The 27,320-nt window shown below is 44.9% G+C and overlaps 1 protein-coding gene across 3 annotated transcripts in view; it reads right to left on the bottom strand.

Annotated features, from left to right (window-relative positions):
* Positions 1-10,601, bottom strand: part of FZD6 (frizzled class receptor 6) — a 31,957-nt gene extending 21,356 nt beyond the window's left edge. The window contains exons 1-2 of one of the 3 annotated variants that reach the window (XM_075495084.1): positions 10,348-10,601; positions 9,746-10,145 (exon numbers count right to left, since the gene is read on the bottom strand). In XM_075495084.1, coding sequence (XP_075351199.1) covers positions 9,746-9,925 — 180 coding nt within the window. In that variant the 5' untranslated portion in view covers positions 9,926-10,145; positions 10,348-10,601. Of the gene's footprint in view, positions 1-9,745; positions 10,146-10,347 lie in introns of those variants that run through there. The other 2 variants (XM_075495085.1, XM_075495087.1) reach the window with 2 other exon arrangements.
* Between the last annotated feature and the right edge of the window lie 16,719 nt (positions 10,602-27,320).

Below are 27,320 nucleotides of genomic sequence, written 5' to 3'. Positions count from 1 at the left end.
ACAGGAGCCAGTCCAAACATAAACAGGTACATGCCCAGCACCTCCATCACACTGCAGAAATCTTCACCCATGAGAGGCTGGGGGCTGTAGGGAGCTCACAAGCCATGTTATTGTACTGTAACCTCACAGGCAGTCAAGAACTCACATTTGCTTTTCTTCTCCTTCACACATGCCTCTGATAAAGAGGAGGATGCATCCACCTCTTTATAAGAGGCATGTGCAATGGCACCTCTTCCTTCTCCCCCTTCCCCCAGCATCTCATTCCTAGATTGCTGCAGACAAAAGGCCCTGGGGGGGTCAGCCCTGAGGCGATGCTGCAGCACCTTGCAGCTGAGGTGGCACTGGGGAAGCCAAACAGAGAAATTACACTGTGCAAGTAGTCACTGACGGGCCCACCAAGGACATGGAAAAGGACCAGAGCAGCTCTTGGCCCACCCTGCTGCCCAACTGGTAAAGGATCAGGAGGCTTTAGACATGTGACAGGGGTGGCATTTTCTGCAGGAGACCTTCCATTTCTCTCCAGAACTGCCAAAGTATTGACTATAGCGGCAACCGGTGGGGCAGATGCATGAAGGCCTGTAAGTCAGCCCAATCCTACAGAGACCTCCATCCTTATCAATAACTGCTATTCACCCCCATCCACAGGCACCTAAGCACCCAAGGGAGTGTGACAGGCAGCATGCTCGACACAGCAAGGTAGCTGCTGGGACCCCTCCTATTCTCGCCAGTTCTGAATGCCTGTATTAGACAGTGTTTCCTTATCGTTAGCCACAGTGCTCATTTTGTTGGCCATGGTGCCTTTCCCCCCCCCATTATATTCCCCATTTCTTCTGTTCTAAAAACCCAAGGCCACCTCTTCTTCTACCATTTCATCTTATGATCTGTGGGCCATGTTAACCTTCAGCATATAACATTGTGTTTGTAGCTCTGGGCATACTCCTTAGAGAGATCCCCCACCCAGCTGGATTCTTAAGCTTTGCTTAAAATGGTGCACCTTGTACCTTCCTAGCAAGAGCATTAGCTCATGTGAAGCAGTACAGACCTGGGACATGGAGTCTGGGTAACCAGGTATTGCTAGGCCATAATGAAGCTGGATGGGCACAGTCCCTCTCTGCAAAGCTGCTTTTAATTTTTGTATGCAGGATAAACGTGAGGAGAGTTTGGCCACTAAGTGCTTTACGAACAGGGGAGTGGCAGTAGTTACTGGGACTGAAGAAATCTGGTTGTGCAGGCCCTCTGGGGGAACACAGCATGGGCCAAACTGGGAAGGATGTGGTTATCCTCTGAAAGAACTCGATCTACCAGAAGTTAAGCACAGCAAAGATGGATGATTTTTTTTTTTTTTCCCCAGGAAGCTCTTGTCTGTCTCACTACAGGGATAGAAAGGAGCAAGTATCTTTGGTAAGAGAATATCCTTTCTGTCCTGCAGAGGCTGATTATCCACACCTCTCCCCTATGCCTCTATATCGTATCAAGTTTCTCTCCCCCCATTTACAGTAGCTGCTTACACAGCTCTTACGCTCCCCTGCACACCTTCCCTTCTTCTAATAGCTAAGCAGAAAGCAAGCAAGTCTCCACTCATCTCCACTACGTAGTTCAGGAGAAGGCAGCAGACATGTGCATCTTTTCCTCTGGCAAGCAAATTACTACTGTGATGCAGCAATCACAGCTGCATACAATACACAGAAAAGGTCCAAAAAGGCAGTTGGAGACAAAGCAACCATGTTTGCCCCAAAGGGCTGGTTGCTGGGCCCCAACAGCAAACAGTGAGAGAGAGAAAAAGGCAGCAAGCTTTGTGGTGCAGACACTCCTACCCCCTCCTTTGGAATGGAGTAGAGAGCTAAAGAGATGACACAATAGTAGTTTTAGAAATCATCACATTTAATCATTGCATTGTCACACTGGAAAAGAAAGCATTGACATTTGACCACATCCCCTATCCCATGTGCTCCTGGACCATTTGCTTTTTGTGGTCTTTATCAACAAAGGCATAGATAACGTCCTGCAGTCAAGTTGTCATCCTGAACATCACATCCATCTTGCAAGTAGAAAACTAAACTCGCATTCCACCTCCACCTGCATGCAATAAGGGCCTGGGCTCTGTACAGCCTTATGACCCATGGAGTGCTGTGGACAAACAGCATCTCTCACAGTTGCAGGAAGGCACCTCAACACCACAAAGCCCTCTTCAGAAAGAGGGCATCAGAATCCTCTTCCATTCTTAGGCTAGATTTGTAGAAGACATAAGCATCATGAGCCTTGCAAAGATGTCCACAAATGTACCTTGGTGGTTCACCAAGGCCTGCAAGGCAATGAAGTTGCTGCTGTCAGAGCTGCCATGGGCCTACGCACTAGATGTGAGCTGCTAACGAGATGTTTGATCCCACACAGTTTGACAACTCATGGACAGCAGAGGGAAAACAGTGTGGGCCACATGTACACAATGGTATACAATTTTGTCCACTTGTTTACTATTCAAAGGAAAACAACGTGAAGAATGACCTTTGAAGTCATGGTCACCATATCACCCTTAGCAGACTTGTCCTCCCTAATCTGATTTGCTACTGACCAGGTGAAGTTCACAACGTTGCACAGGGCAACAGCCACTTCCTTAAAAACATGGAGACAATCTTGGAATTAAATGTGACAATGCTGAAGTGTTAAAGGACAAATACCAGCTTCAAATATACCTTTCTATGTCCGAAAGCTTTGTACCCACTGCTGGCTTTCCCCAACTCCAAGGATGATGTGTTCCCACCAGCCTGGGCTCAGCTCCCAAGCCCTAACCACCTCCTATCAATGAAGGCAAAGCAGTTCCAAACTCAGTAGCTCTGTCCATGTTTTCCTTCTCTATATAAATAGCTTTAGGGAAGCTTGCATGGCTCCATTCATTCACAGCTGTCCTCCTGGACTTAGCCACAGGACTAAGCCCCGTCACTCCACACCTACAGTGCCTTGGTTTAGCCAGTGACCACGCTTATCATACAAGCGTGGAGAAGAGGGGGTCTGAGACACAGGCTGCACAATGAGACTCAGGAACCACCAGGTCTTGCAGCTACACATGAAGACTAGACAGGGCACTGTGAAAGGGACAGCAATCTGCAGGGGATCAACAACAGGATACCACAGTATTTCCCAGAAAGCTCTGCTGTTGAGAAAGATCTGGAAGACAGCCTTCCATAGGCCTACTTCAGACCTCATGCACAGTAGGACTGGCCTAAATCTAGTCCAGAGTAAAACCCCTTAGTCTCATGCAGTGGACAGGTAAGAAGTGTGCTAACAACTTCACCTAGTGATCCACTCCTGTAACACCAAATTACTTGCTAGTGTAGACATAGCCTCTGAACACAGATAACGATGAGGCTCTGGGAATCACACTGTCAGCACTATCTCAATGAACTCCAGTTAACATAAGGCAAACACCCTCTCTTCATCAACGATGCATTACTTTGGACCCCCACGCATTCTAAGCAGCATCCTTTCAGAACAAGGAGCAAGGCAGTACTATTCACATTATCAAGTAGACAAGGAATGCTGCTCAGACAAAGCAGCATTAGATTTTGCAGATGACTGATACGCTTAAAGCCAGTGTAATAGGATTACACACATTCGCCTGTCTGGTTTCAGGCAATCTGCATAAGCTAATCACACTTGAAGGGCCTCAGTACTACAAGTAGCAAACACTTTTTTAGTGGCTGTAATTTAGTGAACCCACAGGAATCAAAGATGGTTTATGAATGTGTTGCTGTAAGAACCACTGTAAGAACTAATGATGACTTACGTTTCTTTGGAACACTTGAGAGCAAGAGAGTGCAAAACGAAAACACACTTCCCAAATTTGTATGGTATTGTAGAAAATGACAGAGATGTGTATAATTAATACATTTTTGACCCCTTAGACAAAGCTTTTCTACAAACAACGTGGTGATGCTCAAAACAACTATTCACGTCCAACTATTCCGTATTTCTAGAAACTTACCTAGCACAGAAGTCAGTCGTGCTGCGTTGTATTTCCCTTGATCCATATGAAGTATCTATAAAAAAATACTTTGGCATTTGCCAACTTTCATTTAACAAGCAGCTATTTAGCTTTTTCACCACCAAAATCTTTTGTGACCACCACTTTGTTCTGGTAAGCTAGAAAAGTTACCTTCATTTGTCCTAAGTAAGATATGACATACAGCACACTACATTTACCACTTCTTACACAAGCCTTCTCTGCCCATTAGTACCAGGTATATATAGTAAAGAAACAGCAAAAATGTGACAAGCAAAATATGAATTAAAGAGCCCCTTGTGCTTGTTCCATTGGGTCAATGTCCACACCTCTGCACCATTTCTCCAACGTGGGCTCTGAGGCAGCATCAGGGACAAAACATAACTCCAGGCAGATAGAGAATATTGATTGTTTTCCTAATTGAAGCTGAGCTACCAAAAATTTAAGAGCAGAGAGATTTAAGCTTCAAGTTTTAAGTACTAGTGGTTCACATATTACACCAAGCACTGCTCATATGGAATAAGAGGGAGAGGCAGGATGCCTGTCTGTAGAGGTGTCAGTAAATTCACACCGGTGCTATTTTGCAGAACATCCCAGTAACAACCTTCTACACAAAACAGCACTTACTTCCCCCAAAATTCCCAACCTACAGAAGGTGGACAGCCTCCTCCTCCCTGTGTATATACACACACATACATATATGTACTGATTTAAGCTTGCAGACGCCAGGTTTCCAGTTTTTGGACTTATCTTCATATTGAATTAATTGTAAATTTATATTTAGTGGAACCAAATTAAGTGATTACATTAAAAATTTTAACTCTCAGAACTTGGACAAGCTCGAGAAGTGGGCCCATATGAACCTCATGAGGTTCAACAAGGCCAAGTGCAGGGTCCTGCACCTGGGTCGGGGTAACGCCCAGTATCAATACAGGCTGGGAAATGAAAGGATTGAGAGCAGCCCTGTGGAGGAGGACTTGGGGGTACTGGTGGATGAAAAGCTGGACACGAGCTGACAATGTGTGCTCGCAGCTCAGAAGGCCGACCATACCCTGGGCTGCATCAAAAGAAGCGTGGCCAGCAGGTTGAGGGTGATTCTGCCCCTCTACTCCACTCTGGTGAGACCCCACCTGGAGTACTGCGTCCAGCTCTGGAGCCCTCAGCACAGGGAAGACATGGACCTGTTGGAGTGGGTCCAGAGGAGGGCGACAAAAATGATCAGAGGGCTGGAACACCTCTCCTATGAAGAAAGGCTGAGAGAGTTGGGGTTGTTCAGCCTGCAGAAGAGAAGGCTCCAGGGAGACCTTATTGCAGCTTTTCAGTACTTGAAGGGGGCTTATCAGAAATATGGGGACAAACTTTTTAGCAGGGCCTGTTGCGACAGGACAAGGGGTAATGGTTTTAAACTAAAAGAGGGTAGATTTAGACCACATACGAGGAAGAAATTTTTTATGGTGAGGGTGGTGAAACACTGGCACAGGTTGCCTAGAGGGGTGGTAGATGCCCCATCCCTGGAAACATTCAAGGTCAGGTTGAACAGGGCTCTGAGCAACTTGCTCTAGTTGAAGATGTCCCTGCTTATTGCGGGGGGGGTTGGACTTATGACCTTTAAAGGTCCCTTCCAACCCAAACTGTTCTATGATTCAGTATTAAGCTTTTGAAGGCACTTCTTAATCCACTTCAAACTGGTTTTGTTAATTTAAACTGATCCTAGTTCTCCCACTGCTGCAGCCAGTTGCACCGAATTCTCCATAGACACGCACACACATATTCTGGCACACGATCATGAACTCAGAAGTGAACGGAAAACTCACTACTGGATCATTTTTCCAGTCTCTCTGAGGTACTTTATTGTTCTCCATGGGACATTTTCCAGTGTTTTGTATAGTCTGCTTTAAAAACTCACTGGCAAGCCTTTTGCCTTTGTACTTCTACAGACCCATAGATCTTACTCAGGTCAGGAAGTCTTAAGGGCTTGTCTACAGTGGACACATTCCAGAACTGCAGCAGAACAGATTAAGAGATATGAACAAAAAGTTACAACACAGTAATATTCTCTGCCTTAGTGGAATAACGCCTTATGTTGACAACTTATTCCAGGACAGTTACAGGACAGTTACAAAGTAGGAACCGCTTTGGAATTAGAAGTGACTTGGTTTTGAGGATGACCACGAGGGGGTGTTACACCTATTTAAGTATAGCTGTAATGAACCAGCTATTCTGCTGTGTCCATCCATTTTCCTCACTAGACAAACCCTAGATCTTCAGCCTCTCAATCTGAGCTAGTAGTAACATGAGCAGTGTTACTGTTAAATTGCTTTGAAATACAGATACTGTAAACATCTGCAAATAATTAGGTTCCACTGTCACGCAGCTGTTTAACTAACATACACAAAACTTCACACCACAAAGTCGTGTGGTTTTACTTTCCTAAAATCACCATTTGTTGCATAAACAAAATTAATTCAAATATAAAGCAAAACTCAAGTGGCCTAAAATCAGTCTGCCAAGTCGAAAGCTCAGAATAAAATAAAAAAAAAAAGGGAAGGATGGAGGGAGTAACTGGAAATTATGAATTTTTAATTGCAGAAAATAAGATCCCAGAGGGACTATCATCACTAGCCGGAACACCCCTAACAGAGGCCGTAAGATTGAGTTAGTCTTTTTTTTCCCCGCTCTAATCAGTTCAGTGTTCTGGTCTATAGCACATCATTATGAAGAGCTGATACATGAGGCAGAAATGAAAGACCACAGATCAGCTGGTGATCCAGCTGACTTCCTGGAGGACAACCACCACCTGAGACAGTGACTCCACATGATCCTCTCCTGGAGGATTACTATGACAACACCATCCCAGAGATGCCAATTTAACACCTTTCCAGGAAGTAGAGAAACTGTACAGAAGCCTTCGTGCTCCAGCAGATGGAAAGCACAGTTCTGGCTATACAAGACTCCCCACAGTATAACACACCTGTAGAGCATTTAGAGTGGGATACAGGAGAGAGTTATCACTGTTTTGGAGAGTGAACTTCACCTTGAGACTTGTCCCCTTGACAATTCTTTGTTCTTTCTGTGAGTAAATGTTCCAAATAAGTAATGGGAAGAAGTTTCCAGAGGGGATAGGAACAGAAAACAGGACTAGCACCAAGGCCCTTTCTGCACAAAATACTTGGATTTCTTGAAGAAATCTCCACCATGTGCCCTGGGATTGCATGATTAAGCAGCTTGCTCAAAGTCAGTTAGATAAAGTGCAGAAAATATTACAAGCCTCAATCTCAAACCAGTGTTTACATCCTAAGACCTTGCCCAGTCTTCAGAACAGGCTGTGGGGAGGGGAGGGGGAAGAGAGTAAGGGAATTAAAAACCAAAGCCTTTAAGCATTCCTACTGAGGATCAAAAGAAAGAAGTTTTAATCAACATACTATTAAAATTCTTTCTTTGGTATGAACAAAGTTTGGACTACCAATTACAGAAAAATTCAAGCTCTTAAAACAACAGAAGTCTCCTCCACCTCCCAACCCGCTACCTCTTTATGGCTGCAAAGTGTAAACAATATTCCAGAAGACAATAGCTCCTCGTCCTCTGCTGCAACACTAAGTCCCCTGAAAAGCAGAACCCTTTGACAATCCTGAGAAGGTTCCCTGTTGCAATCAACCATGGATAAACTCTACTGGTGCCATTACTGAATACCATGTAGAACCCCATCAAAATGGGTAAGTGACATTGGTACGCACCGGCCTCCCTCAGAGAAAAGGCCCAGCAATGAACTGCCCTAAGCTTACCGTATTAACTCCACCCTAAACCCTAGCCACAGATTCAACACAAGCTACACAGAGAGTGGGGGGAAATTTCCCTATCCTTTCACCAGTAAAGCAGCTGTCTGAACAATTCAGTTTCACCAAGCAGTCAATCAGCACTGCTGAATCACAAATAAAGGCAGGCAGATCAGCACACATACACATCAGGTAGCTTAGAAATGTTTGCACAACACAAGTAGTGAGATATACCAAATTAGAGGCCAGACAGTGGCAATGACAGGACACCAGGAAGGAAATGAAACAGGGTAGGAAAATCAAATCCTAATAGACACTGTTGTTCCACATAGCCACCCAGTCAGTTGGCCGAGTACCGATCAACCACTGCAGTAGTCAGAGGTAGTTATAAGGGAGACAGGATGGAAAAAGAGAGAAAACAACAAAACTTCTCACTACCACGCAGTTTTTATGAAGTAGCTACATGAGAACAGGTAAGCCCTGAACCCTTTCCAAAAGGAACTCCCTCCACGCAGAAGGCATGCACTAGGCACAAGTTACTGACAGTTCAGAAAAGTCAGTCATAGCAAACTAATAAAAATGGCTCTGTGGTCTCTCTGCTGTAACAGCAGCATGACTGGAAGGCACAAATACTGACAAAAGCTGGCTCAACAGTTATAGTGAAGACACACCAAGTAAGAACCAGCAGCATACCTGATGAGATAAAGTGGCAGATGCTGTAGAAAGCATTCCTGACAAATGATGACTGGAAAAGGCACGACACAGAGTTTACAACTGAAGCCTATAGCCTGCCTTCCAATTGAAAAGCCCACAATTTATCTGAGATCTGTAGCTGAATTCAGTTGCTTGCATACAGGCGTCTTAACATTGGATACGAGAATTTCCTATACATCTACACTGGGCCAGCAAACACGATGCAAGACCAAAGCCTGTGCCCTTCCAGGCTGGCAGCTAGAGGCCAAACAGGGAATCCTGACTATCCCAAGCAACACTAAAAAAAGTTTTGGCAACTGAACCAAGCTCCTCCTCCGAGCTCAGTAAAGAACATGCAAATAAGATTTCAGTAATAGTAGCTACCTCCAATACCACCTATAATTTATTTTTTTTAAACTAGAAACTTCTTAATTTTCAACTCCCTTCTTTTTCACTCTCTGCACAGCACAAGACAGTAAGATTTTCAAGACCTGCGTTAAGATGTTCCCCCTCCTCTTACCACTGAAAAGCCATTATTAAAACAGGTTTAAAACTTGTTTTACAAGCCTCTGACCCAGAGAGGCTCTTGCCCTTTATAGCTATTGCTATCGGCAAAGCCTTTCCACAAGGTGGCATATTCTCAAGGGAGACATATGTTACAGTCAGTTCAGGTAGGAAAGTATTTTCAGAAAAAAAAAAAAAACCCACCCAGAAGAAAGTTGCTCTTTCAGTCAGAAGTTTCAGCCTTCAGTCAGAAGGCAACAAAATGCAAAAGCCACCACGGCAAACAGGGCTAAGAATAAGTTTAGGTACCTCTCCTTAATAGACATAAGCTAAGAGAGGAACACAGAGCAACTTCTAAACATTATTTTCGCACACTTGAGTACAGGCGCGTCAGGACACCATAACCTACGTCCCCAGAGAATTTCAAGAAGTGCTCTGTGTATCAGTGAGGTGCCTGGACTACATGTGATAAGCTCTGCCAGAGAGCTCTGAATAGCCACACTGCTGTGCTACACCCATTCCTCTTCCACTCTAATACAGGATCCAAGGCGGGGGCGGGGGGGGCAGGGGGAAGGCTGTCTATAGCTCCCTTACACAGTGCTTATACAACCAAGCAGCTCTAGTGCACTCCAAAAAGTTTTAAAGGAACATCTAGTCACTAAACACTATCTGCCTTGTCATTCAGTGCAACAGGTATCACAAATCACTTCTCAATGACAAAAAAGGTTGCTTCACAGTGTTTATATTTACATAGTACAGTAGGGGTAGGAGAACTTACCTCCATTTGGAGAGCAGCTGTGTCCTGATCATAGTGTCCCATGATGTTTGGGAAAAAAGTCATATTGTAAGGCATTCCTGAACATCTGGAAATAGTAATTGGCTCACATGTGAATAAACTGTGCCCTCGCACCAGAGTAAGGAGTAAACTGCAAGTCGCAGAGAACACAAGTACTCCCATTTTGTCAGGACCTCCAACTTCAGCACATAGCTCTGTTCAGTAGTTAGACAGATGGGCTTTGCGCAAGGATAAAAACACACATCTTCCTCTGCTGGTTCCAGCGCAAGGCAAGGACAGGGACAGTCAGGCAGACGGTCGGGCCCCTCACCACTGCTTTAGGTATTTCCCCATTTTGGCTGGCCGCGATTTTACTAAATCCCTTCTTCCTCGAGCCTGCACGCTGCAGAAGCGGGAAAAGACAGGACAGAGGCATCAACAGCAGAAAAAACCCGACGGCGACCACCCGCCCGAAGGCCGAACTCGGCCTCCTCACAAGCCTGCAGGAGACGGGGCAGCTCCCGCCGGGACCGCACCGCATCCCCGTGCCCCCACTCCCCGCTCCGCCGGGGCAGCGCCCGCGGCTGCCCCCGGCCCCCACGTACCCCGCAGGGGCCGCGGCACGGCGCAGCCCGCGCTCCCGCTGCGCCCCGTCCCGGCGAGCGCCGCCTCGCCCAAGGGGAGCGGTGCGTTTGGCCACCGCTCCCGCCCGGGCCCCGGAGCCACCGCTGCTCCCAACGCCCCGTCGTCGGCGCTCGGTTCCCAGCCCCGCCCTGGGAAGCGGCGCCCGCGGGGCCGGGCGGGGAGCCGGCCGAGAAGTCGGCCCAGGAGCCGGGGCTCGCCGGGCGCGGCCTCGGCGCCGCATCCCCGCCACGCCCGGGCCGCGCCCCCGACGCCCCCTCACCGGGACCCGCCTCCCGATAGACGCTTCCCCCTCGGCGGCCGCCCCGGGGCGCCGCGCGCCGCTCCGAGGAGGAGCCGCCGCTCCCCGCGACGGGACCGGGCCCCGCCCCCTGCCCCGCCGCACTCACCCGGGCCGGCCCGGCGGCGGCAGCCCCCTCCCCGCCGCGGCTGCGATGGCCGCGGCCGCCCCGCGCCACCGACAGGATGTGGCGTCTGGCGGCGGGAGGCGGGGGGCGTGCTCGCGCGATACTTGGCGGGCGGGGGCGGGGCGGGAAGGTGCGGGCCGCCCCGTCCCCGGCTGCGGGCCGGGGTCCGGTCACGGCGGGGCCTGCCCGGCACTGTGCGGGGCTCCGGGCGCCACAGCGAGCAGCCGCCTGCCCGGCCACCGCCGGCGCGGCCCCGAGGCGCGCAGGCCTGTCCGCGCCTCAGCGCAGCTCGGGTGCAGGTTAAGCCTCGGGTGGGAAAGTCTCCGGGGCTGGAGGCACCGGTGCGAACGGCATGAAAAATCCGTCGAACGATGCCTGGCACTTGGGCTTTCATAAAAATACTCAGCATTAACTCTGCAGTACGCTGTATAAATAAGACGACGATTTCAAGCGTCGGGAAATGAACCTGTCCCGCCTGCGGAAGCGACTCCGAGGCCCGTTCCCAAGCAGGCGGGGGGCCGCAGCCGGCCGCGCCGCTGCCCCAGGCGCGAGGGCTCCGCGGGCAGCAGGCGGCCGGGCCCCGCGCTGCGCGCCCCCGCTGCCAGCGTCCTGCACGACGCCCGAATCCTCGTGAGATGCGGGTGCGGATGCTGGTTAGATGAGGCTAAGGCTGAGGAGGAGGTCGATCCTCGGAGTCGATGTGGAACGATTGAATTTAATGAGGGAAAGGGAGATGACCTGAGGTATTTGCTAAGGAAAGGGATGCTGAGGTGAGAACAAAGGGAAATGAGCGTCCAGGCGAGGGAGGAGCACTGGACGCTAGTGCTTAGGCTACGGCTGCCTTCCAGAGACCCGGCTCAAGGATGTGTGAACTGTCCTCCCGCTGCACCGTCTGCTGCTGGCTGAGACCACGCACCCCCCACATGCATGTCCGGCAGCGCTTAGCTGTGTTCACAAACACAGGCCTGAGCTAATGGGACCTAACTATAGAAATGCTGAAGGTTACTAGGCAGAGATGACCGAATTTCTCTGCACGGAGCCACCCGAAGTCTCAACAGGCTGCTGTTTAGCCATGCAAACTCACTCTGCGCTCCAGGACTGGAACAGGAAACACCAGATGCCGAGACATGCAAACCAGGCTTAGAAATGGTTTGACAACGTTCAGGCAGCACTGCCTTTCTGCTAGTGTGCCCCAAGCTAGCCTTTGCAGTCAGCACATTTACCCAGAAAATCTGTCCATGGATGGTGGAGGTTATTCAGAGGACCACAAGCATCTAAAAGCTCTCTCTTCATGTAGATCTTTTGTGTAGCGTTTCCTGTGTCACCCCACAGAAACAGGAAACTCTTCCAGATTCCCTTATGTGAAACCATTTTAGCACCTGTATGAATCATGAGGAGGACTGTACCTACCTGCCGCAGATCCACATAGCTGTAATGGAGTTAAATTTGCTGTAGGAACAAGCAGCTGAATGGGGAGGTGACTGACATTTCCCCAGCAGGTTTCACAAGTGACATTAATGAAATCTTGTTTGCAGGTTGTGGAAGTGAATGTGCTCGACTGTATGAAGACACCTACATTATCGTCTGTTGTCATTCCAGTTCTCATCTTCCAGCTGGCTTCTGCCCTAGTCTCTTAACAGCAACTTCCCATCCTAGAAATACTAACATTTTTCTTTTCATGAGCTCTGAGAGGCCACACACCCTGTGGCTCTGGCAGTGAAAGCACCAGGAGCATGGAAGAGAGAGTCTCCCCACTCCGCATCTGCAGAAGCTGTTCTAGGGAAGTTCTTGCTCAGCCCTTGATGAAGTTGCTGAGTTGCTCTCCGCTCCAGGAACACCATCAATTCCTCAGATACACCGAAACCTTGCAGGGACAGGACGTGTTCAGTGCAGATTCACACTTGAGCAGATTTCTAGTGAAGTCTCTTTCCTTTCTAATTTTGTTGACTAAGCCTATAGGCATTTTCATGGAAATGGCAGCAGAACTATCTAGGACCATCTATACCAAGTGAAAAGCCTGCTTCCCAGTATGTAGGGTTGACAAATTCTCAGACAAGCTTCTGTTATAATTTTAATATGGGAAAACCAGCATGTCTTACATGATTTTCATGAAAGCTTAATAAGAAATTTTGCTGAAACAACCAGACAAAAATCCAAGGTGTGGAAATTTCAGCCAAACCACAGAAATTTGTCAAAGTAACAAGCACCTTAAAACAGGGTGTCGTGAGGAGTTTAGCAGCCTTAGCTTTAAGCTCTGCTAGTATCATACCGTATAAATATGGCATTATATAAAGTGATGGCTTAGTTCCCTCCATTAGAATGCATTTTCATACATAAATTAAATCTCTGAACAACAGATATGGCTAAATAACATTGTTTTCCTTCCTTAAAGACTCTCATGTTTTTGTTAGAAGATGGAAAAGGCAGAGAAGGCAGAGGGAGGCAGAGAAGGAAGAGGGAAAAGGCAGAGAAAAGGAAGGATGAGCCCTTTCTTCAATCACATTATTAATATACTTTCTTTGCTCACAACCTAGTTGCTAAGCAAGTTATTCCAGAGGTTGGTTCTCAGAGCCGTGATCTAAATATATTTGTTTCTGGCTCTGTAAAGGTCTTGACTAACTAGAGTGAGGAATGTGAGCACTCTCACTGGTATCTAGCAAAGCACCTTTAAGTATGATTAAGTATTTTAAGCATGTGCTCAAATATATTGCTGATGAGGGATGCAGCTACTTGGATGTGTAAGTACTTGGCTCACCTGGCGCTAGAGACATTGTTAATGTTTCAGCCAATGTAATATTAATTTGCTGATGTTTCTCTGGCACTGCGTCAAATGATTATAGTTTAGCAATTTTTACTACAAAGAGTTTAAGTGATTTAGAGCCTTGTTTAAATCCTAGGTCATCTTCAGACACCTTTCGACAAATGTAGCAGAGGGGGTTCAGCAGTGGCCGACGGCAGCTCCCTTCCAAGCTCTGCTGGCTCCTAACACCTGTGCGACGGATGTAGTGGAACAGGTTGTCTGCCCGTGCTCCATCGACTAGCTTAAACCCATGCTCTGCAGAAACATTGACAGCTTGCCTGGGCTATGAACTGAAGCACCCTTTTCTCCTTCAAATTTTTGTGGGGGCATCCCTCCAGGAAAGGCAAACAGCAATGCGACCACGTTTACCTGCTGCGTGAACATGTTAGTGCCTCACGTGCTCATGCATTAGGGAGGAAGGATCTCAAATGGTCGGCAGTTGTCAAGGAGAAGCCGAGCTCTGAGACACAAGGGATTTGTATGCGTGTGGCCTTAGTGCTTGGATTCTGCACACGAGCAGTTGTATGCTGGCTCAAGCTTTCTCCTGTTGGCACATCTAAAAGCTTCATAACTGAATTATGCTGTTGGAACATTGTACCAAAGTTTGACTTAATGTAATTTAAATATTACAGATTTGCCAATTACATAGTTTGATGTTGGCTGATTCAGTTATAAGGTTCATAATGTTCTTATTATTCTACATTTAAAACACATTATTCATAATTTGGTGAAATTTAAAAGGACTAAATAGCCAGTAGATGGCACCAATAAATCCTGTTTTGAGACTTAAAATTGCAAAGTGTAATTCTTGTCTTTTTCTCAAATAGATTTTGGAAATTAAAAAAACTAGACAAAACAGCATTATTGATATAATTTATACTTATTAGTTGACAGTAATAGTCAGGGAAAACATTTCAGTTTATAAACAGAATGTGTTTCCTAAGTCAAAACTCTAACATTTAATTGAACACATAAACTTGTGAGAAAGGCTTAGTAAGAACACACAGATGTGTTACAATAATTTCCTAGTTATTTAGAAAATCCAGTCTTTGATGAGTTAATGCTTTCTGAGCACTTCTCCAATCTCATGCAGCTGTGTCAGCATAAACCTTTCTTTACAATGCATTTTTTTCCATGAAGTCTTTAAATTATAACCCCCCAACCCACAACAGCAATGAAAACCGGAGAAGGAAGAGTATTGAGAAAGCCAGAAGGTTTATGCATTGCCGTGTGCTAACCTCATTACGGGGTACTTGGAACCCGTGTCTTCTTCCCTGAACAAAGTATGACCTATTTAGACCTTCAAAATATTATGGCTGTGTGGGTTGTGGAACCCACACATAAGAAGATGTTGATTTCCTTTATGCTAGAAGGATCTCATCTTTCATTTGTCTATAAATGACAACACTGTGCCTTTATAGCGTTGCTTTAATAAAACAGTGATTATGCTAACAGTATTCCTTTCCCAACAGGTTACCTCACCTAGCCTCGGATATTAAGCACAATGTAAACTAAACAGGAAATATGCTTGTAAAGAGTAAACCCTCCTACGAGTGATCAAGGATATTTCGTTCCTTGTGGACTTCTAGCAGCTGCCTTCACTCCTGATAAGTCTGCAGCCTGTCTTCTTGGGTGACGGTAACAGTAGCAGCGACGGTGAGTGTTTTTCCCGACAGAGCCCCTCTTACGTCCTCCTCTCTGCGGCTGGGGCGGTACTTACTTTGGACAATGCCACAAAGGCTGGGGAAGAGGAAATCTGTGCTACAGGGCATGAGTCATTTCCAATGGAAAAGACTGATACAAACCAAGCACTCTGTTAGAGTCCACAGGCAAGGTACAGGTGACGCTGACAGCAAAAGAGAAAGTCCTGACTTAATGGGGCATGGTGTAGCTCTGTTCTTCCCTCCCTCCAAAACACTGATGCATTAACTTGAGTTGAACTGTCCCTATCAATACGATGTGCAATTAGCAAAGCTGGATTGACTTCACACACATTTCAAATGCTGCTTTTTAAGTTGGTGGTTCAAGATATTTATTGAAACATGAGGATCCCAGGGATACAAGAAAACAATAGTTTTGGAAGCTCAGGCACTAACTACTACAAGGTGATTCCAAAGGTACTAATCAACATGTTAAAGGCAGACTAACGAGCATCCACAGCACTGTTCCAGGGTATTGGTAATTACACCCATCCCATACCCAGCTAACGCATACTGTCTTCCCATCATAACAGTCCTGTGCTGCAGGGACTTCCCAAGTTCTGGGGAACTACGTAACCTTGTACAAAGAAACAAATCTATCTGTAAGTACATCCTCCCAACACCTCCTGCCAGTGGGATTTCTGGAGAGGCAGATTCACTATTTGCTAAACTGTGAAGGAAGAGGTTCAGATAGGAAGTATGAATTTTTGGTTTTCATTGCCTCACAATTTCCTGTTTATCTTTAATAGCATTTCTTTGAAATTCTGTGGAGTAAAGTTATCGTTAATGTGTAAGAATTAAGTAGAAAGTATCACGATCACTGTATCCATCATCTTTACAAATAGAACAGCAAGTTGTTTTCTGTCAATTTTTTTGTCACTGTTTAGGATAACAGTAAAATTATTTGAATCTTATGGTTTTAATACTCAGAAATAATGAATGGATCTGCTTTTCCTAAGCTTCTTCACAGGTGCTCCTGAGCTATTACAAAATGAAAACATCATGCAGAATACTAAATATGTTTTCAGCTGAGACGTACAGTTCTGCCCGAGATCAATGCAGAATACAAAAATGAGTCACACTTTAGATCTTAGGGTAACTGTAACCACATAACAACTCATTTCTCAGGTTAATAAAATCTGCTGCACTCCAGGACTTGTGTCAGCATTACTGTTTTAAACCAGGATTTGCAAAATATGTTTATGGAACCAGTTATACCATGTCCTGGGAGATAGTGCTGACCACTGTTAAGACTTAGAAATTATATAAGTCTCATTTTCTCAGTCTTATTCCATGTCTTTTCATCCTTGCTGTTATGATCAACCATTATATCACCAGTCAACGTCTGGAGATGAAGCCTTTCCATCCAGGAATTTGTAGTCAGAAAGATTATGGAGCCAACTGTGTGAGTGTGAAAGCATCTCAAATACAAATTATGCCAGAAAAATGAAGTGTGAAGTATGAAATATTGTTAGACAAAAAAATAAAAATAGACAAAGCCAATAATGAATGAGAAACGAAAGGCTTTAGGATGTGTCACTAGTAATCTCAGCAGGTCATTCAAACAGAAAAAAATGCTTCATTAGCAAGGAATTGATTCTAAGCACAAAATACATTTTCTTGACTACATCTAGTTAACATTCAAATTTGTCTTCCCACCTGGCATAGCAGAGTTTTGGTAATTCACAGATATCAGCTATGACTGACAGACGATTTGAGAGAAGGGGAGTCAGAGAAGGGGCTAACCACTACTCCGTTAATGTATTTTTACATTATTTTTATAACAAAGTCTACTGGTTCCATGTTTGTGCCTTCATTTTCTTTCTTGGACTTTCTGCCATGTAACTGGATGTGTTCAACTTGCAGGGGAAAGAGGAAGCCAAAAGCCAAAAAGTAAAGCTTCAAATAAAGAAGGAAGGCCAGGAGGCAAGGGGGAAGGGACAGAGAGATGGGCTTCTCCGAGGCAGTGGGATGAGAAGCAGAGGAGAAAGGCCAGGAGGCTCTTTGCTTCTCTGAGCAGGGCAGACAGGAGGCTGGGCGAGAATTTACTTGCTGGATGCGGATGGAATTTATAAAGCTCAGCTCTGGGCAATTGCTAAGAATCTTATGTAGCATGCAGAATGGCAAAGCAAAGCAAAAATGTGGCATATAAGCAAAAAGAAAAGAGAAGCCTGAGATGCGAGGTGGGATTTATGCATGTCTGTGACGCAGGAATCCTAACCTTCCCTTCTCAGAGCACTGCTTCGTGAAGGCCTGTGGTCTTGGTTTCCAAACTGGGAATATGGCTGAGAAGTATCCATAAAACATTCCCTCTTACAAAGGGAAAGTCGAAGGCGCTCACACCATCATCTCCTGGATCCTAGAGAGCTTCTGTGAGACAGAGACACTTAGTGTTTATGGGAAACTTCTCTGGCCTTCCTTACCAACAGCAGCCTAATCATCATGGTTGTCTTTGTCCTCAGAGGACCCAAACTGCCCTTGAATGATAAGGATGCCCATGTCTTCTTCCACAGAGACACTCATGTATGTTGGTGTGATGCCCCTGTCCCACAACAGAACACAGTTCAGATCCTCACAGTAGCAGAGGACAATGACTTAGCAATGGCTAAGTGTTCATTATCAGTTTTAACTGTCTTGGAAGTCTGCCTCAGGACCTTAATTTTAGTCCTGCACTGCTGTAAGTTGCATTTATATCTGTGCTGGGCCATCTGGGCTCAAATGACCATGGTGAGTCACTCCATGCCACCAGTGGTCACCCCATGCACTGATGATCCTTTACTCAAACTTTCAGGCAGTTTAAGGACCATCTGAGAGGTTCAATTAGGATCATGATATGCTGGAAGTACCGTTCTCCTAGAACATTGTTTTTAGTGGTTGCATTAGGGATAAGTTTGGGATGAGGTTCTATGCCTGGTCCAACTTTGCAGTGGTACCATGCTGTAGGACCAATAACTTCCGTGGTGAAAAGTGAAGATAAGCAAAACAATCCCGGCATAGTAGTAGAGGCCATAGGTCTACTGAGCATCTAGATGGAGAGGCTGATCATGGCTGGTAGCTGATACAGACCTAAGGATACTGACAGCACTTAAGGGACTAGGCCAACCGAGCAGTCCAAGTCTCTAAAAAGGGGAGCAGGGACATCCAGGGATGGCAGCACTGTTTACAGAGGTCAGAAAGAGAACGGAAATTCGATACCAAAAGTACTGTAATGCAGCTCCTGGGACCTTTTCAAAATGTCAGTAGAGCAAAATGGATAGACAAGACCAAAATCAGTTTAACTCACCCAACTCAATTTCTGTTGGAAATGTAATTGAAGTAATGTAGCTAGGATTTTTCAGTTTGGCCCTTGGATTCATAAATCCAATTTTACTGTCTCTGTGCATCAAAATGTCATAACAGCTAGCATAGAGTAAGAACTGAAAATAGGTATCTAGGAACTTCATTCTTCACCACTCAAGACCAGTTATTTGCTCCTGCGCAAAGGGACTGAAAATAAGTTCAAATCAGTAATAACAAGCATAGATAGTGGTTTGTTTCTATTCTCCTCTTCGCACTTGCGTTATACTAACGCGTGCCTCACGTGTTAATTCAACTTCCTTTGCAAAACTCAGGTGAAGGTGTTTAAACAAGTGTTGTGGAGTAATTTTTACTAAAAACAGATACTAACGTTTTTAATGGAAGACAAAAAACAAATTCTGTTATCATATAAAAAATTTTAATGTATTTGTTGCTGATATAACTAGCATCAGGATTTAATCCAATGGATTGACATTTCCATAATTCCATAATTCATGTTTCCCTCGTTCCATTCTCCTCTCTGTGCCTGTTTTGCCAAGATATACATGTTTCTGCATCTCTGCCAATTGCATTGTGTCTTTTCTTCAGTCACGAGCAAATACAAGGTTTCTACACTCCTGGGAGTAAAGAGAATAATTCAGCTAAGCTTTTGTTTGAGCTCTACATGAACTGTGTGAGTGAAACTGTCGAATGCCAGGAAAGAATTCTCAAATTTCTACCAATTTGGAAGAATCTAAAGTTGCTTTATATTCAGGAGCTCTAGCTGTGTCAGTTCAAGTGCTGGTTTTAACCTGTTTCTGAATTTGAAAGCAATAAAAAGGCAAGAAAATCAACCCTGCATTACTAGAGCTTTCTACTTTCATACTAATTTGTGGTAAAGCAACATGGTTTCTTCTGGATTATGGGCTATTGTGGGAGAACAGCAGCAGCACAATCCATGTTGAATGAATAAAGAGGCTGTTTTCACTTGTGAACATGCACAAAAGTAATTTATTGTTATATTGTATAAAATTATATAAACAAAAACCTTGGAAAAAATACAAACCCACTGATTTTCACCCACAGTTAAGTCGCCTTATACCACATCGGCAATATAAAGGAATTCATGAGAATGTGCAGCATACACTCATTTTAAAGCCTTTAGGTTAACAAAGTAGACAGCGTGGTATGCAATGGTCTTAATAGAAGTGAAAATCAGTGTCACTTGAATCAAAACTTACTTCTGGTAGGTGCAACCAAAGTAGTCAGTCAATGGAGGAAGAAAGATGTCACGTAGACTTATCCCCACTGAGTTTTAAACTGCTCTTTTAGATACATGGAAGAAAATCATAGAGTAGAAACAATTTATACTAAATTGCACTGGTGTGGCTAAGCAAAGCTTGAACTTGTCTGTCATGTGAAGAAGGAAATCATTGTTTCTTTTGACCTCAAACACATCCCAAATATCCAGCAGAAGTGGAAGGTGCTATTACTTTTCTAAAGTCCAACAGGCCGTCTGAGAACAGTGTCAAGATATATTTACTTATTGTACTACTCATGTCACAAAAGTGGTCACCTGGGTTTGCTCAAGCAAATCTCTAACAGGTTTTTGAGAGGACAGAAACATATCTAAGAATTCAGTAGCACTGACTGTTAAAGTATGGGGGATAAATACCATTTGAATTTGAAGAGAAACAGTTCAAAGAACTGAGCAGACATAAATCAGGATATCCTGAGCTAATAAGAAAAGATCATTAATTTACCACTGGAGAGGTCCGTAAGGTGTTGATAAATGTGGTGAATAAGAACCAGCAGTACCTCCTCTTAGAGAGCAGCCTTCCAGCTTCCTCAAAAGCATCCAAAACAAAAGCCCTCAGTTATTAATACCTATGACAGTGGACTTCCAGGACACAACGTACTTGAGGCAGTAGGAAAGACTTCTCCATTAATCTAAGTGGATAACCACAAGTAATCAAATGCATTTGAGAAGTTACCAATTCTTGGTTCTGAATGACCGACCTCCCACCTCAGACAGGGTGACTGACCATCCCTGGGGTAACTTCTCATTGCTTTGCAATGTAATTCATGTGCTTAAACCACCAGTGGAAGGTTTTCTGATGTATGAAAAAGGCAAATTTTGAATCACTGCAGGATCTTCCAAGGAGGACATAGAGACTGGGAGCGTGGATCACTTGCTTCTGTCACGAGATGTGCTTAACTCTAAGGATGTTGAGTGAGAGAAGCAGTGCTGACGTGGCCAGGAGAAAGAGCTGAGACAAAACTTTTCAGCAAATGTTGGTCACAGAAGTGCTTGGAGACATTAGAGGAATTATCTCCCATTGCTTGCATCCTGCCGTGGCCAGGGCAACCTGACTTTGTATACTGTCTATAAATATACAGGACTACATCAGAGATACCTGGATCTGTCATCAAAATGTCCTCCTAAACCAAATGACATGAATTGTGATAGCCACTTAGATCAAAAAGGAGTAACACATAGTCAGATCTGGAATGATTAATTTATTGATTTTCCCAGGTATATAATTAAAAGTAACCCAGACTTTACAAATTTGTAAGAGTGGAGATAAATGAAAAACTTTGCCTTTCATGTGAGGAGTATCAGATGAACTCTCTGTAGTCCAAATTCTGTCGAGATCCAAATTTGGCTATGGGCAGCTGGCAGCTATACTTCTGAAGGCATCAGCCTATTGTAGCCTGTCTTCAAAATGTCAAGGTTAGTCCCTTCTAGAGCAGCCTAGCTGCATCCCCACTGCGTAGCCATGGAGCTTGCTTGGTCCATATCCAGCAGGCTTTCCACCAGCTCACCCCTGGGCCTTTTCTGGTGTGCCACGTACAGCACTTTCCTGTCTCATGTATGGTAAGTGACTGCTCCAGCAGACTCCTCAATAATTGTGCACTCCCCACACTGACATCCCCTTACTGCAAGAACATACTGCCCACCACTGCTGCCATTGCACTTGCCATTGCAACTGCTTTTTGGTGCTTCTGCCACTGCTGTATTTACTGCTCACGTTCATGTCGAAGAAACTTTGATGTTATCTGTGATCTGTCCAAAACCTGACTCCTACTCTTGAACAAAGTCTCCCCAAAAGAGCTGAAGAAAATCCTGAAAAGTAGAGCAGCCATCCATCCTGGGGAAGCCAGCATATGGGCTTGAGAGACATGAACTGCCAGGAATCACCGGGACTATATTCTTGACAGTTTCTCTGTAGTTCAGAAAAGATTTGTGACCCAGGATAGCAGTGTTCCTGGTGGGACCAAGATGTTCCAGGACCACCTCGGATGACCAGGGTTGGATACCAAATTCTTGTATAGGGGGGGCATCTCCAACAGCTGATGGAGGCAGCTGGCAGAAGCCCATGGAAGAGGACAGTGCTCTGAAACCTCGTCACCTTTAATACCACTGATTTATGACTATGGAAGTATGATCATGGTGGAAGTTTTTGAAGCCATCATCCAGATTGTTTCTCCTTAAGTGCACTGGGTGTGTTTATAAATTGACAACTTACCAGTGATCTTGCCACAACTAGTAGATACGGAGTATTGTGTCTGTGGCTGTATGTGTCTGAATGTGTGTCTTCTGGTGGGTTGTTCTTGTTGTAAAGTGACAGAGTTGGCTCTAAAGCAAGGATGTGTGTGCGACTAGGTTGTGCTAATAAAACATTCATTAGGTTATCAGAAAGCTACAGCTTTATGGTGATTGAAGGGTAACAGGGCGTTGTAACAGGAGTCCCTGCAAGTACAAGCACAGGGTGACAGCAGAGGCCTTCAAGGTGCAAGTGCAGGCTGATACTAAAGGTGCCAGGACTGTAAGCAAAAGTCACACGTGGTCAGTTAGTCACTAGATGAGAACAACCCTGTGGATTGGGTTAAACCCGTTTTAGGGATAACAACAAACAATGCGCCTCCAACATAAGTAAAATATGCTATATATAGCAAATTCAGACAAAAGATGGAACTGCAAACCAATGAGTAAAGAGCAAGTAAGCAGGCTGTTAGAAAACATATAAAAATTACTCCAGACAGACCCACAGTGAGGAGGAAGGAGCCCTCCAGCATCAGTCATACTCCTCCTGGAGAACATGAGGTGGAAAACTATGAACATTAACATCGTATTCCTCCCAGGATCCCCCTTCCCTTCTTGGAGAAGACCGGTGCCGTTGACCCTAGGATGCAGAGGGGCCAGGCAGGATGAGGACAGCCCCAGGCAGCAGGGTGGGTGCTGAGCAGTGGGTATCCTTCCTGGGAATGGGCTGTAATAACTGGACAATTTGGACTGTCAGTATTAGTATATCACTGTATAACTGGACTGATAGTAATTACTTTATTGGACCGTTAACATTTTTATTAGACTAATCATAAATTCTTGGCTGTGCATAGAAGATGTGTTTCTTTAGCCCCTGTAAATTGTACTGACTGTCCTGGAGGACTGGCAGTTACAATTCAGTACAGCCACCGACACACAGAGCCCTTCCGAGAGCCCTGTGGCGTTTTTGAGAACAGCCCTTTGAAGGCACCAGCCTACAGTAATGACACAAGATAACAGCTGATTTTACCCAGACAGTAATTTCTGATGCAGTGGGGTAAGTACTTGTAACTTGGGCACGGGTGACTGTGTAGCTGAGTGGTGAGCATCTGTGTACATGGGTGGACAGAAAAGTGTGATGAATGAAAGTGGAAAGAGTGGTGTATTGCGATGAAATACGTGTGTGAAAAAATGCAAGATCCCAGGAGGGCTGAGATATGGAAGAAACAAGGAATGTGTGCGGGTCATTCTGCCTGGAGAAGGAGGATGGAGCCTTAAAAGCTAAGGGCTTGGGCTGTCCCGGTGGCGTTGCCCAGGAAGCTGGAGCGGAGGAGCTGATAGGAACTGGCTTTCACAATGTGTGAAAACACCTTTCCCAGAGTAATTAAAGGATTGCTCTGCAGCTCACAGGAGCTGTTTATAACACGCTGTTTATGATGCTCTGTGAGACGTGCCCTGGGGCATAACGCAAGGGCGTCCGTGGCTGCGCCAGGCTGGGACGCCTGTGGGGTGGTAGAGGTCTCTGTAGGGCAGACCGAGAGGGGCATAGCTCGTACTACCTGCAAGGCCCAGCTCCTGGGCCAGCCCTTCTCCTGGGCCAAAGCCCGGTTTTATCGCAGAGGGAACTGGTTGTTTTGTTCCCGTGTTCACCGGGAGCGAACGCGCATACGCGCATATGTGCAGCGCAGATGGTCTGGGGCTAGCATCCAGGAGCAAGTGTTGGAGCTAAGTGATTTGGCAGCATAGATGCACCTTGTGATAAAAATGCATTTGTAACATGAAACACCAGTGAAAGCTTATTAGTGGAAATTGAAAAATACCTATAGAGTACAAGGTTAAGAAGCTGCTTTCTTACCATGGATGTAAGTAATTAATGCACTGTAAGAAAACACAGCATCCAGACAGATAAGCAGCGATGACAGCAATTTGCTGATGGAAAATGTGGCCCAGTATATATTCTGGAAGTTATTCTGTTGTATTTGTTAACTATTCTTCTAAATTTTCAAAAGATTGCCATGATATCAACCACAGACAAGGGACAGAAAATCCTTATTTGCTAGGTGCGAAATCCCAGCTAGAGCAGTAAAGTACTGCATTCCAGAAGTGGGTGTAAAATACTTGCCTCAGCAATGATTTTAAATGTGTTAGTTGATCTGAAAGATGGTTTTGAATTGGAAACATGAGTAATGAATATCATTTGCATAGAGCACTGTACCTGTCCATTAATATTGAACTCCCTGCGTCCCCGCAGTTCCAGGAGGTTATGATACTATTTGTGTGGGGTTGTGGCTGGACAGTGAATCAATGAGAAGTAAGTTTGCTCCTGTGCTTGGTGGTTTTGATCATGAGCTTTAGCTTCCCCAGGTCCATGTCTGAATTGGTAAAAATATGCTCTCTATAATATAATAATGTGTATAATAACGTGTTGCAAAAATTATGTCATATTAATACTCTGAATGAAGTGAAAAAAATGTTTGGAGGGGGAGAACGAATTTGAGGATAAGGTAGATGCCACAGCACTGCAGAAGGGCTGGCTGGCGGACATGGGCAAGACTTAGCACCTGATATTTTAGGATCAAATCAGCCCTTCAGCCCTTGAGTCAGGTAAACTGAACATTAAGCCGCTTACTAAGCGTGACCTGGAAAGTTCTATCTGCCTTCCATGAAGAAGCCCAATACTTTTATTTCCTGGTAAGAGCAGACACAAATGACCATAAATATTTTCATGCCTTTTGCATTTGACAGCTCCTCATAGCTGATAAAAAATAGGCCGCTGATTAGCTATGGTGCCTTTTCTTAAGCTGCTTTTTGACTGTGAGCAAATTGTTTTTTCTATCCACGCAGTAATGCCCCAGACGTATTTCCCTGTATCCAAACATGTGGGTGTTTTGCAAAGGTTAATGGAAATTAAATTAAACTGAATAATACTGATTATAATGCAAGAGTGTGCAAGCAAGGCTAATTAATACAACTGGCAGCACAGCTCAGTCCTGACCTGTGACAGCACTCTCTTTCTCCCTCAACCCTATTTTTTTCCCCAGCAGGCACCCACAGCAATCTAAAACTGCTTGTTTCAAACAGTCTAGCGAGGACAGATTTACAGGGCATCCCACTTCCCTCACTCAGGACTTAAATGATGTTCAATCCTCCAGAAAGAAAAGAAAAGCTATTACATTCTCCCTTCTTCCTTCTTGCTTATGGACATCCTAGTTCTACCATTAAGATTAGAGTATTTCCTATGTTTTAGTGTTTGCTGAGTTTTTCTGTGCAAGGAGCTGTAGCAAATAAACTTGAATTTTATCTTGTTAAAGTAGCATATGTCAACAAACGTCTTTTCTGGTGAATCAGCTCACTTTTTGTCTTATATTAATGATCCAACTTTGCCATTAGTTTAGTCATGAGCAGGAGAATGGCTTTTAACTCTGGATAATATGCATAGGCTACCTGAAAAAAAAAATCTGAAAATCAGACTGGAGGACTTGAAAACTCCAGGATGATAACAGGACAGAACAAGAGGTCTTGCATCCCTCCATCTTAGACCACCACATCTTATTTCTTTCTGGTACCTATTCCACATCCTTCACTGAGAAAATCTGGAAAGGAGGCACCTGGGAAGGCACTAGTGCAACGGGGGATGCTTCACCTGAGGACACTGAAGGTTTAATTTTGAAACATCGCAGTGTATCGAGTTCTTCAAAATAAGAGGCCAAATTTGCCTCACTGTGGAATGAAAATGTACTGTGGACGCAGTGTGTACACAATGTTGTAGATCACGTAACACCTCCTAAACTTTAATTTTAGAAATGCCACCTCGGCACATATTCCCCAGAGGCACGAGAGGGACAGAGTCCATTAAACCCCAACTGCTTTGGGGGCTTCACTTGCAACAAGCTCCCCCCTCCATCACTCCCTGCAGCAACAAGGGCTCTGCTTGCAAGACACAGTCGGACCCCTGAATTCAAAGTGTCCCGTTCGCGGGGTCCCCATGGCCTCTTACACTCCTGACTGCTGGACTACAGCTTTCTCATGTCCCCAAATCCTTTTTCTTTTTGGCAGATCTGAAAGCCGTTCCTTTGATACTATTCTTCCTTTTCCACAGGAAACAAACCAGTTGCTGTGTCAGCATCTTGGCCAGGAATCAAAGAGAACAAGCTACTTGTCAGACAACACCCGAGGCATAGGCAATTAGAATGGGGATGATATTTCAGCAAGAGTAACCCTTTCTGGAACTAAGGAAAAATATCTTAAAAACTTAGTGTAATTTTGAAAAAAAAAAAAAAAAGTGCTATCTGTAAAAGTTATGACTTTATTTCTATGGCACAGGTTAAACAACACAGCAGCTACTTTCTCCACCCTGGGCTTTCCAGTTCAGGCAGGAGCAAGGGTATTTTATTAGCTATGTATTCTAGTTGCCTCATAGGTTTACAACACCTGCAGCAAATAAACAGGGAGAATAACCCATGTCCCCTTTACTCTCCCGCCCTCGCTGATTCTCCTGCTGGATGTGAACCAGGCTGCCGGCTGCTCATCCGTTGCTGCTGGAGTCCTGGAGACCACGGATCTTTTCGATCGGCAGTTAACAGCTTTGCTACTAGCATGGGCCATGCAATTTCTCTAGCAGCAGCTTTGTGCTGTTTTCTTCAGCATTGTACTTGGCTGCCATTCTTTCCACACTACTGGATATTTTTTTTTTTTTAATCTTTGCACAGGTACTGACTAGAATTTGTCATTATTTCATTGATCTTTTTTTCAGTGTCACAGAAAACTAAACACCATAGATACATTGCCTTTAATGGGGACCCAAATGCACATCCCTCACTAAAGTCATGTCTATATTGGTATGTCACTGGGGTACGTATAAAAAAGAGCTTTTTGTAGCTGCTGTGTATAGCAGCGAGGCCCCCAAGCAGGATTCGCTTCTTGCTGTCTCTTGTGGAACTTTTTAATCCTTCTCTCACATTTGGCTACCTTTGTAGCAGTCACTCATTGCACATTCATTTTACCACATTACAGGAGGGTCTCGAACACATCAGCAATGATTAATATCTTATGCAAGAAGAAGAGGATATGGCTATGTCAAACATATCAGAAATGCCTAATATTCTCTGCAGGAAGAAGAGGATATAGCTATATCCTGAAGCCTGAACTGAGACTGACTCTATACATTGTCCCACTTGGTTTTTGACAGTAGCAGTTTTGATAATGC

Source organism: Mycteria americana, chromosome 2 (genome assembly GCF_035582795.1).
Source record: "Mycteria americana isolate JAX WOST 10 ecotype Jacksonville Zoo and Gardens chromosome 2, USCA_MyAme_1.0, whole genome shotgun sequence".
Lineage (NCBI taxonomy): Eukaryota > Metazoa > Chordata > Aves > Ciconiiformes > Ciconiidae > Mycteria > Mycteria americana.
This window is presented reverse-complemented; position numbering and strand designations above follow the sequence as displayed.